The sequence below is a fragment of the Ovis aries genome, chromosome 12, assembly GCF_016772045.2.
Source record: "Ovis aries strain OAR_USU_Benz2616 breed Rambouillet chromosome 12, ARS-UI_Ramb_v3.0, whole genome shotgun sequence".
NCBI classification, from domain to species: Eukaryota; Metazoa; Chordata; class Mammalia; order Artiodactyla; family Bovidae; genus Ovis; species Ovis aries.
The window spans coordinates 1,052,400-1,065,218 of NC_056065.1; the positions used below are offsets into that span (position 1 = coordinate 1,052,400).

General features: G+C 53.1%; 1 protein-coding gene and 1 pseudogene across 1 annotated transcript; both read left to right on the forward strand.

The window, feature by feature from the left end:
* The first annotated feature begins 4,046 nt into the window (after positions 1–4,046).
* On the forward strand, positions 4,047–12,460 carry OPTC (opticin). Its single transcript, XM_027976104.3, has 6 exons — positions 4,047–5,980; positions 6,691–6,826; positions 8,366–8,524; positions 9,223–9,425; positions 11,068–11,163; positions 11,587–12,460. The coding sequence occupies exons 1-6, from the start codon at positions 5,756–5,758 to the stop codon at positions 11,755–11,757; spliced, it is 990 nt and encodes a 329-aa protein (XP_027831905.1). The 5' UTR covers positions 4,047–5,755; the 3' UTR covers positions 11,758–12,460.
* On the forward strand, positions 4,663–4,757 carry LOC114117419 (U6 spliceosomal RNA; annotated as a pseudogene).
* Positions 12,461–12,819: the final 359 nt, after the last annotated feature.

Genomic DNA, 12,819 nt, shown 5'->3' on the forward strand with positions numbered 1-12,819 from the left:
GAAGCCCCAAACTCCAAGTTCTTTTCAACCCACAGATACTACTAGATGGTTGAGGGTCTCCCAAATGCTCAGTACGGAGACAGTTACAGAAAGACACAAACCAGACTCCATTCCTAACCAGACAAAACTTACAGACTAGTTGAGGACTGGTAGTGTAAGATGCATAGAACAATGTGGTATACTGAGCGCAGTGAGCAAAGGGCCAACCACTTCATCTGGAATGGTCTATAGGCCATGCAGATATGCACAGAGGGGCAAGATCAGGAGGCCCTGGAATCTCTCTTCAGGTGGAAGGTTTGTCTCAGAACCAACCTGGTAATCTCCCCGGACTACACCACCTCCTTTTGGATAAAAAGCTGCCGGATACTGTCCCACTCCTTCTTCCTTGCCTCCTAAATTTCTGCCTCAGTTCAATTCAGAAAGTGTTCAGTGTATATCAGCCATGTGCAAGGTTTCCAGCTAAGAATTCAAGGACAGGTAATATATACCCCCTTGCCCTTGAGGAATTCATAAAGAGAAAGTCCATGAATTACTAATTGCGTGTCTTAAGTGTCTGCAATGATGCTGGGTACAAAAGGCATTGTGGAGAAGGTCTCTCCTTCTGCCTGGGAGAAACCAGAATGGTTCCTATCATTTGCTCTGGATCTTAGATTTGAATCAGATTTTGCCAGGTGGGAGAAGAAGGAAAAAGCACATAAGCAGGAAAGAAGGGAACCAGCTTGAGAAAAAGATCGAAGATATGGAGTCTACCGTGTGTGTGCGCGTGTGTATGTGTGTGTGTGCGCACGCGTGTGTGTGTGCGTGTACGTGTGTGTGCGTGTGTGTCTGAGAGAAGAGGAGGCATGATTTGCAGTCATGGATTTATGTGGCTACAAGCCCTCGGCAGGAAATAGACCCCTGCTGTCCAAAAAGCAGGGGAGTTCCTGAAACTTCCACCTCTGCCTCTCTCTCTCTCCCCCTCTGTGCCCGTGAACAGGGAAGCAGTGGGGTCACCCTGCCCCAGACCTCTGTCCCCAGGGCCTGCCACCTCCACTCCATCATCACGCCTCCTGCTCCTCCTAACAAGGCTCGGATTAGAGCGGCTCTCCAGGGCTGAGCTGCCTGGGACAACAGGAGGACGGCTAGACGGTTCCCACGCAGATCACACACACGCACACCGTGGGCCCTCACACACATGCACACACACACACCACGGGCCCTCACACACATGCACACACACACACCACGGGCCCTCAGACATACACACACGCACACACACACGCACACCGTGGGCCCTCACACACATGCACTCACACGCACACCACGGGCCCTCAGACACATGCACACACACACACCACGGGCCCTCAGACATACACACACGCACACACACACGCACACCGTGGGCCCTCACACACATGCACACACACACACCACGGGCCCTCTCACACACACACACACACCACGGGCCCTCACACACACACACACACACCACGCACACACACACACACACCACGGGCCCTCAGACATACACACACACACGGGCACACACACACACACACACACCATGGGCCCTCACACACACACACACACACACACACACACACACCACGGGCCCTCACACACATGCACGCACACGCACCACGGGCCCTCACACATACACACACGCACACACACACGCACACCGTGGGCCCTCACACATGCACGCGCACACACACACACACACACCATGGGCCCTCACACACATGCACACACACATGCACACACACATACCACGGGCCCTCACACACACACACACACACACACACACACACACCATGGACCCTCCCTGAAATCCATGGTAACCAGACAGCGCGTAGGGTGTGTTTGTGAAGCCGAGAGTAGAAGGCGTTGAGGGTCTAGAACTTGAAGCCTGAATCAGAAGCCGCTCAGCCGGGCCGGGGGAGCAGGGAACCTGCGCATGCGCGGCGGGACCAGAAGCGCGAGAGCGGGCGCGGGGCTTTCGGGGGCGCAGCCGCAGACCCGGGAGCAGACGTGCTGGGGTGCGGCCCAGGGGAGCGGGGGCAGACTGCAGGGGAGAGGAAGGAGCAGCCACACCGCTTTCTTCTCAGGGAACAAGCGGTGCGGGAGTGGGCCCGGGGATCTGAACGCGGAGCCTCGGCTGTGGAGAAGGTTGAGGACCGCCCATCGCGTGCGCCGCCCGCTTCCTGGGCACCTCCCTGGCTCCAGGGCCATCTCTCCACCAGCAGAGCCCTCTGTGTCTCTCCTCGTGCCGGGGGGCTGCCGGGGGATCGGGAACAGGTTTTGCTCTGGAGACAAGGTTCCTGGGCTGGGAAAGCCCCTTCATTCCAGCTGGTGCCCAGGAACACTGCAAGCCAGGCTCTGGCCCTTGGGCCAGGATATTAGCTCTGCCCCTCAGGTCTTGTGCCAGGGCAGAGATGAGTTCTGCCAGGGCCATCTGTTCTGAGGGCACAGAGATGTATGGCCTCAGGACTTCTAGGGTGAGGCAAAGAAGGCAGCTGCTGCTGCTGCTAAGTCGCTTCAGTCGTGTCTGACTCTGCAACCCCATAGACCGCAGGCGAGCAGGCTCCTCTGTCCCTGGGATTCTCCAGGCAAGAATACTAGAATGGGTTGCCATTTCCTTTTCCAAAAGAAGGCAGGGGTCATATGAATTAAGGATTTAGGACCTGAGGCTGGCTCTGTGCAAGTCACCTCTTGGGCTGGGCCTCTGATTCTCCACCTGTACTATAAAAGATTTGGATTAAATGATTCTAAAATTATTACTTTGCCAACAAAGGTCTGTCTAGTCAAGGCTATGGTTTTTCCTGTGGTCATGTATGGATGTGAGAGTTGGACTGTGAAGAAAGCTGAGGGCCGAAGAATTGATGCTTTTGAACTGTGGTGTTGGAGAAGACTCCTGAGAGTCCCTTGGACTGCAAGGAGATCCAACCAATCCATCCTAAATGAGATCAGTCCTGGATGTTCATTGGAGGGACTGATGCTGAAGCTGAAACTCCAATATTTTGGCCACCTCATGTGAAGAGTTGACTCATTGGAAAAGACCCTGATGCTGGGAGGGACTGGGGACAGGAGGAGAAGGGGACGACCGAGGATGAGATGGCTGGATGGCATCACCGACTCGATGGACATGAGTTTGAGTGAACTCCGGGAGTTGGTGATGAACAGGGAGGCCTGGCATGCTGTGATTCATGGGGTCGCAAAGAGTTGGACACGACTGAGCAACTGAACTGAACTGAACTGAATGATTAATTAATGATCCTGAGACCCATGCAGCTGGGGTTTAGTACGTGGTTAGCGGGAGGAAGCAGGGAGGAGGAGCATTGTCTAAGAACCTGGGCAAACCATGTATACAGGCCGGCAGAATCGGGAGGAGGGTGTCCGAGCTCCTTCCCACCACCTTCAGCAGGGACTTGCCAAAGGCACCAGGGAAAGAAGAGTCTCTCCCAAGAAGTGCATCTTTGGTAAGGACCCCAGAGTGGGGAGATTCTCCTCAGACACCTGAGGACCCCGCATGATGCTTTCTGGTGTTTATGATCAGGAAATGCTTTTCTGAGGCCCATTCTTGTAGGTCCGGAGAGTTTCCTGTATCTTCCTCTCCATCATTGTCGGAGAGCTTGAAGCTGGCTTTCAAATTCTACTGCACCCCCTGTTCATCTCCTCTTTGAATCTCTCTCCCTGTGGTGATTTTCGTGCACTTATAGTCCCCTATTAGAGGTCCAGGTGGCAGGTAGTGGTGCTGGTCAGAGTACCTCAGGTGAGCCTCTTTAAATCTTTGGATTCCATCTCTGAAACCAAAGCCGCGCCACTCTCAGGCTGAAGAAAGCGGGAAAGGCGAGCTCCATCCCTCCACAAAGCCCCACGGATGCCTTCTCTTCTTGGAGAGCGCAGGATCTGAGGGGTGGGTGTCCCCTGCCGGGTGGTAGCCACCTGCCCCCTCAAAGAGAGTGGGCCAGAAAAAGAGACAGATGGCAGACAGAGAGAGGAAAGGGAGGTGGGAGGTGGGAGGGGTCTGTGTGGGCCTGGGAAGGGAGGGCTGGGGGCAGGGAGGCAGTCTTTCCAACCAAGCAGAGGGGTGGCGTGAGGGACCCGCTGAGGAAAGGGGGCAAGAGACGGCTGGACGGCAGGAAAGAGAGAAGTCATTGGCTTGACTCGCTCCCCGCCCTCCCCAGGCAACCTTCTACCCAGGCCCCTCAGAGGGTCATAACTTCCCAGGCAGAATTCCTGCCTCTCTGGAAGCTGTGAGGCTCCATTTGGAACCCAGAGTCTACAGAGTAAGACTTTGATATTTTGTGGGCTTTGATATTTTGCTGCGCAAGTGAGGGTGAGTGCGGGTAGAGGGGCGCGCGGGTGCAGCGGGGTGGGGTGTTGGCGTTGAGGTTGGAGGGTGGCAGTAACTCAGCTTAGGGCTTTCTTCTTTAAGATTTTTTTGATTATATAATTTGGTTTGGAGTAATGTATGGGAGGTAAGTTGAAGAGACAGCTCTTGCTATGGATGGGCGCTTACCCCCATGCCTGGCAAAAATTAAGAAAGAGGGAAAGTGCTCACTTTAGCAGCATATATATATATATGCGTTACACACACACACACACTTAATCAATGTAATTATGACTGATTCGAGTTGTATGGCAGAAACCAACACAACATTGTAAAGCGATTATCATCCGATTAAAAAATAAAAAACAAAATAAAATTGGGGTGATACAGAAGATTAGCATGGTCCCTGCATAACATGCAGATTCATGAGGCATTCCATATTTTTTATAACTGAATCACTTTGCTATACAGCAAAGATAGGCCCAACACTGTAAATGAGCTATACTTCAATTTTAAAAATTGAAGGGAAAATAAGAGAGTCTCCTAGAGACTCGTGCAGCTGACTTTGGGGACAGATGCGTTAACAGAAATACACCAGGTACTTCACACCCACACAACACACATTCCCTGACCCATCTGTGCATATGTGGATGAACACGCATGAACATTTGAACTCATCTGTCCAGAGATACCTATGGAACTTTCTGGGTGTGTACAACCACACACAAAGAGTTCTTTTGTTTCTGTAATCTTTTGTTTCTAAAAAGCTGCATTCATAAATATATTTAAAAACTAACATTCTTTTCTGTCATCAATTCTAACTGGAATCAATTTTGAAGCCTATGTTCCCTAAATGGATTAGGCATTCCTGGAACTAGGCTTGCCCTATTTATTTCTGTGCCCCCAGGAGACAAATCCAGGGCCTGGGACTATTCAGATAGCTCATAAATGTCTGTCAGGCAAAGGCAGGAATGAATGAAAGAATGATCTTCCCAGAAACCACAGGTTTCCTTAATGGTGAAGTTTCTCTAAATCTGCTGTAGTGGGTAATAGCTGTACTCTGAATGGGGGACTGTATACGAGAGCACGTCTGCGTGTGCCTAGTTAGTAGGGAGTTACGTAGAAAAGGGAACACGCAGGAGTGTGTGTGTTGAGATGAGTAAATGAGATTTTGCCAGGTGCCTGCACATTCCTGCACGCGTGAATGAGTAGCAGTGTTGGACGAGACTGAAGCGGGGGCCGACAGGAGACATCCCCTGAGAGGCAGCCCCAGCGTGGAGGGAGCCTGCACTTGCAGTGAAGACACTAAGTGTGACGAACAGCTTAAGGGTCTGCAGGCGTAGGGGTGGGAAGCGGGATGCGTTTGTGAGCTGTTCCCCCAGGACTGGACGCCTTAGTGATTCGGCTCCATTCTCATTCCATTCCCCACCTGCCAGGACCCCCATGAAGCTCCTGGCCTTACTGAGCCTTCTGATCCTGATGCTGCAGGAAGCAGGGACAGCACCTCTCTCAAAGGAGGAGAGGGGAGAAGAGCAGCCGTATGGGGAAGGCGATTCTTATGCCATTCTGCATCTGGGGGACTATGTCCTGAGCCTGGACAACTACGAAGAGGTCATCGATCCAAGCAACTATGATGAACTCACAGACTACGGGGACCAGCTCCCCCAGGTGAGCAGCAGACTCACGGCGTTCCCTGAAAGAAACTGGGAACCCGAGGCCTGGTCCCTCTCTACTTTGTAATCAGCTGTCTCAAGCCTCCATCTTTCTCTGGGAAGTGAAATTCTTGTTCCTCCCCAGGAAACTGTCACTTACATAATGCTAAGAAAGAAGACACAAAACTTCAAATTTGCAGCAAAAACTGTGAGCCTTCCCTTAGAAGTCACACATCCCTCCCTGCCTCGGCCTTCAAGTGAGACCATAAAGTGTATCTCACTGGAACATCAGCAGTGTCCTCACGTTCTCCTAGCAAAAAGGAATGCCACAGCCTGTCCTAGACTGCCTTCAGTTCAAAAGTCCATTCCTCAGCCCTGCCTGCCTTCACAGGGGCTGACGTGAAGACTGCGCTCGTTTGCTGTGTGAGCCTGATCCCCAGGCAAGGGAAGGTCCCCGGTCAGGGGGTCTGGAGATTGATCCTAGCTCTCCCACCAGCTCGCCGGCCCCTGAGCTCAGGCCCTCCCCATCTGGACCTCCGTTTCCACCTCTATAGCGTGATGAGAGACCAGACGCTCAGAAAGTCCTTGCTTGTCCCACTTTCTGCCCACCTTCCCCCATTCTCCACAGGGGCTCTCTGTAAGCTTGGAATTGGTTGCTGAAGTTCCCAGACTACAAAGCGAGTTCCTCTCACGCAAAAACTGACCTACTGTGTGCTGTGTCTCCAGGTTAAAGGGACCAGCCTGGCTTCTCTCACCAGGACACGCTTTACTCAGAGCACAGAGGCTGCAAGGACACTCCCTTCAAACCCCACGACGGCCCGGCCTCCGACACTAGGCCTGCTGGCTGCCCCGGCCAACCACGGTAAGAGCACAGGTACAGCCTCAGCAGCCACGGGCCACAGACTGGGTAGCCATGCCCGAGCCCCAGGGGTGCTAAAGAGGAGTGTCCTCAGGGGTGGAGAGCAGAGGCCAGGGAGGGAAGGGGAAACAGCAGCGGGGGGGGGGGGGGGGGGGGGGGGGGGGGGGGGGCATGGGAAACAGAGGGAGAGGCTGACTGTTCCTGATGCTTCTGCCTGAGCGCACAATCTGGATGGAAGGCAAAGAAAGCAAGAACTCCCCTGTGCCTAGCAAAGCAAAACCTTAATTAATGGCATCACTGGGGGAGCAGGTCGAGTGGTAATTAGATTAGAGACGATTTAAAACCTGTACAGAAGAATAAATAACTTTGTGGCTGTCATTTGTCATGGGGGCAAATGAAGAATTTATTTTGCTTTTCAGCTTGAATTCCCTCCCTAGCATCTTCTCCCCTGCTCCCTGAGGCCCTCCTGGAGACTCAGATGCTGGTATATCCATCAGTAGGGGGTTGCACTCTGCTGGGGGTCAGAACTGAGGCACAGGCGGATGCAGTTAATTCCGGAATTGCTTGTTCTCAGCTCCTATTCTTCTCTTGAGATGTTTGCCTTGAGTGGGTACAGGGTAATGAGACATCATTAGAGGAAATACTTCAGACAGGAATCTGTGACCTCCCAGGCTTAAAGGGCCTCAGCTGGACCTGCCATCCAAGGCCTGGGGATAAGTACAGTCAACTCATGGCTGGTGAGGAAAAGCTGTCTCTTAATCTCGAGTTGGTGTCACTACCATCAGAGTTCCTCCTTGAGCTGGACTAGCAGTGGTCTTTAGTAACCTATGTCCTTTTCAGAGGAAGAGATAGAGACTGCCTACAGTATTCAATAAAACCGTCCCAACTCGTTAAAGCCAGTCTGAGCTCGGTGGCCTGGCCTAAGTCTCATGACCACTGGTGATCAACTGAGAGGAGGGGAGGGATGTTTCCCAACAGCAAACTGAGACGCTGATGTCATAAGAAGGGGAAATGAATCCTAGACAGTCAGTGTCCACTCCACCTTGACTCTATCATGCTTTTGGGAGCCACCTAGGACCTAATTCCTCACCCGCAAGGCAGGTAGTAGAGTCAGCAGCCATTGGCCACCGCGCTGGCCTTGTATCATCTGCAGGGCACTTTTGGGGGCCAGAGAGAAGCCCCATGGAAAGGAGACTAACACATCCACCTCTGTGGTGGCACCTAAATGTCCTAGAAATACCCACATCGGCCTGGGTAAATCTACATAGGACCAGGGTCTGATGAAGGCACTAAGGGCTTAGATTGTGACGGTAATAACTGAGGGAGGCTCTGCTTCTCGCAGTCAGTGGCTGAGCGCCAGACCGGAGCGGCCAGCAGCACTTCCGGGGGCACTGCGACAGTCGTTCTGGGTGGCAACCCGAGGGACACAGGTGACCTTGGCTCAGACACGCCCTGGCCAGGGCCTTTGGTCCCAGAGGCTGAGGGAGTCTCACGGGGGTGTGTCAGGGGATCTCCCTGTATTCTATTCTCCACCTGGACCAGGCCTGCCAACCTGTCTGATCTGCGTGTGCCTCGGTTCCTCTGTGTACTGTGATGACGCGGACCTGGAGAACATCCCTCCTCTTCCCCAGACGACTGCCTACTTATATGCTCGGTTCAACCGCATCAGCCACATTCGGGCTGGAGACTTCAAAGGGCTGAGTATGTAATGTCCTGGCAAAGGAAAGAGTGGGTGGGCAGAGGGAACCCCTTGGTTCTTTCCCTTGCTGCTCAGCCACACCGAGCAGTCATTAGAGTGCCCCTCCTGCGTCGGCCCTTCCCTGTGGCTTTCAGTCTCTCCAGCTTGGAAATTACTCTAATTCCTGGCCTTGAAGGTTTTTCTATGGCAGAAGTGACCTGTTCTTGTTTTTGCTCTACAAAGCTATGGGAAGCTGGGGAGGAGAAGCTATGAGCAAGCCTATGTTTTCAGGCTGTCCTAGCAGCTGTAGCTCTCTGCTCTCAGGGCCTCTGAACAAAACCATGCTAACGCTGGTCTATAACCCAGATTCTACCGCTCATTGCTGACAGGCTTCCCAGGCCTCAGAGTTTTGGGGTTCTTTTGTTAGTTTGTATAAACTAACAGCTAGAAGTAGGACGGATCCAGGAATTCCTGCACCTGTTGGGTCTTGCCCTCAGAAGCCTTCTTCCAAGCCAATCCACACAGGACAGAACACTCCAGGGAAAGGAATCACGGAATCTGAGGACTTCCCCAGGTTTATCAAGTTCTTCCTTCTGGTTTGACCCTGGTGCAAGTGGAGCGCTGGCTCACCTGCCCTGTGCTGAGACAGGAGAAGGGCGCGGCAGCTCCAGCAGGAGCAAGGGGAGATGGTGTGCCCTGTGTTCTGCTCTGCACCTCTTAGCAAAACTGAAGAGGATTGACCTCTCTGGCAATTCCATCTCCTCCATCGATGACAAGGCCCTCCGCCTGTTGCCTGCTCTGCGGGATCTGATCCTCTCTGAGAACAAGCTCGTGGCGCTGCCTGCGCTGCCCACCAGCATCGAGGTCCTGGATGTCCGCATGAATCGGCTCCAGAGCTCAGGGATACAGCCTGAAGCCTTCAGGGTGAGCCAAGGCCTTGCATCCCTGTCTACTGCATGCCACCTGTGCCCACAACCACACACACACGCACCTGGCCCTCGTGGAATATCTCTGTCCCAACGCTGCTCTGGGGCATGAAAGTCAAATGTCATTTTCTTTTTTTTTATCTTTTGCTTTTAGTTGCATTTATTTTTTGTGGCATTTATTCCCAGGCCATCAGTTATTGTTTCTTCTGCTTATTCTGAAAGGATATCTTTTTGTTCTGTGCAGAAGTCCTCTTCTGGTTTAGGAACAGTCTGTTCTTTTTCAGTAAGGGTTATCTCAACGTGGCAGGGGGAGCTCACATCTGGGTTGATCCAAGTCCCGAGCTGCATCTTCGGGGCTTTGTTCACGTGAGATGCTGAGTGGCCAGAGATCTAAGTCTTTCAGTGCAGCGTTACTCTCTGCATTCTGAGCACGTGCAGTAAAAATTCAGCACTCTGGGGGCCACCGAGCCTGCACCCAGCCCCACCCTTCGGCCTGGGCACACCTACCATGGTAACAGTGGAAAGGCGGTGCGTACTGCTTCTGTAAAGTGCCATCTTTCAGGTACTTGGTGAGCTTTCAGGTATGCATACCCTTAGTGACCTGGGCAGTTTCACAAAAGTTCTTAAAGTGAACTAGAAGATTTCAACCTCTTGATTTGCATGATTTTGTGGGGTTTTCTGGGTCAAATGGATAGAGAACCGTTTTTAGAGCTCCCCTCAGGCCACTCGCCAGAAAAGCCAAGCCCCATTTTCTTCATCTAAGCCACCAGCAACTCCCCCTCTCCCTCAGGGAGCCCCTGGCCTCTCGGGTGCCTTCTCTGCACCTGCTCACACCTCCCTGGGCATCAGTGTTCTCCACACACTCACCCTCTGCTCCCCAGAAACTCAGACTAACATGTGACTTGACTTGGCGTTGTACTGATTCCTGCTCTCACTCTGCATAGCTGTTTGTTTTCAGAACCCACCACTAACTGACCAACCTTTGTCCTTCTAGGAGCAATTTTTCAAGAGAGAGACAATCTGGTTGGTCCCTGGCTGGCCAGTTTCAATGGGAAGGGCTAAACGTATGCACGGATACGGCCCCCGGGCTGCCCACTCAGCGGTCCAGGGAGCCTGGGGGCGGTCCCAGTGGGGGAATGGAGAGAGCTGTGAGTGAGCCTGACACCCACCTGCCACACCCACACGCACACTCTCTCCGCCTTGCCTGCGGCCCTCCTTATGCTGGCCTGCGTATCTCCCAGCCGTGCTTTCCATATTTGGTCCACATTTAGCATCTGGGGACTTTTTTTCTTTTCTGGAGACTTTTCACTTGGGAAAGTGCCTTCTGATAGCAGGGATGTTGAAGCTGGGCCCGAATGTCCTGCCGGCCTGTTTCCCAGCCATCCTTGCCCCTTGCTTGCTCCTCCCGGCATCCCCCCGACACCGCTGAGCCCCTTCATGGCCCTCAGCTGCAGCAGCTGTTCCTCTGCATCCAGCGGGAGGAGATGAACCATCCCTGGAGCACCCAGCTCAGGACCCAGCGCCTGACTGGGGCCCAGGAGACGGGCCCAGGAGCGAAGGAATGGGGTCACATCAGCGCCCCTCACTCCTTGGGCCCCACAGAGCCCACCAGCCTCCCGCGTCCTCTGCCCCCTCCCCAGGCACTGGAGAAGCTGCAGTTCCTCTACCTGGCCGATAACCTGCTGGACGCCATCCCCTGGCCCCTGCCCCTGAGCCTGCGCTCACTGCACCTGCAGGTGAGCGGCTTCCCGAGGACAGGGGTCTTGGATGGCACAGAAGGTGGAGGTCAGACTGCAGGGAGCGCCCTTCAGCAGTGGTGGGGCTCCGTCACTGAGAGCTCGGCCAGCAGAGTTGGCACGTTTCACTCAGACCACTGTCTACCGACTCCGTCTCATTCCTTCCCCTTCCTGCCCTTTAAAACACTTCCCCTCCACGTTCTTACCCACCTCACCCAGTGCTCGCTCCTGCTCCCCTCCCCTCGCCCCCCTCTGTCCCCTCCTGCTCCCCGTGCCCCTGCTTTCTGGCCTCCTTGTTTGTGGCCCCAGCCTTCTGGGCCTCAGTGTGTCCAGCTGCAGAGGGGAGGTGAGCTGGTGGGGCGAGGCCTGAGGGCAGACTCTCCAGGCAGAGGAGCGACACAGCGGTCGGTGTGTTCTCTCCAGAATAACATGATAGAGACCATGCAGAGGGACGCCTTCTGCGACGCCGAGGAGCACAGATACACCAGGAGGCAGCTGGAAGACATCCGCCTGGACGGCAACCCCATCAACCTGAGCCGCTTCCCCAGCGCGTACTTCTGCCTGCCTCGGCTCCCCACCGGCCGCTTTGTCTAAGTCTGCCTGCCCCCTGAACAGCAACCTTTCATCCAGGCGTCAGTCAGCCTCAAGATCCAGCGGCAGAAACCCACTGTTCCCCCTGCCTCCACACACACACACACACACACACACACATGCACGCACACATGCACGCACGCACATGCAGCCGTGCACACACATGCACACACGCACACGCACATGCACACACGCACACACATATGCACGCATGCATGCACACACACGCACACACATGCACGCACGCACGCACATGCAGCCCTACACACACACACGTGTATGTGCACACGCACACACATGCGCACACACACGCATGCACACACTGAAATATCCTCCAGGAGCCAGATTTACATTTCTCCATCCTCTTTCCTTAACACCTTATGGCTCCTGGATCAAAGAATAGAGATGTCTGCAGCAAAGCTCTTTCCCATATTCCTGATTCTTCCTACCCACACAGAAGGCCAAGCGAATCATGTAAGAAGCAGAGGAGGGGCAGAAAGAGAAGAGGAAGGGGAATAAGCAGTCGTGTGCTGGAGCTAGTTCTTACTACTAGGCTTGCAAGAACTGATTATTAAATTTTCCAGAATTTTTCAAGCCAGTTGTTAAATGCAGTCATTACTAAAAACTAAATCATGTAAGCTCACAATTAAATACTTTATGTTGAAAACAAATGTAATAAATACGCAAACTCATCACTTCCCAATTATTTTACCATCTTTTACTATTAACCATGTTCTTGAACTTATTTGTGTCTGTGGTATCTGTGTAGTGGAAATACTATATAATGACATACTTTTAGTGACATCACATTGGTAGTTTGAAATTGGCCACGGTGGGAGTATTTATACCACAGAATTAGTAAATGCTATGTGTTACGATTTTGTTAGAGAAAGAGCCTGTTCTTGAGCCTTTGCCAGCACCACTGAGGATGAAAACAGCTGTTTAAACTAACCTCTCCCTATCTCTAGGCCACCCTACTGGGGGTAGGGTGGGGTTTCTGGGGCTTTTGAAAGCTCCTTGCTTTTCCTATGCCGAGGCTTGCTGTTAGACTTGGAGGGAGCCTTT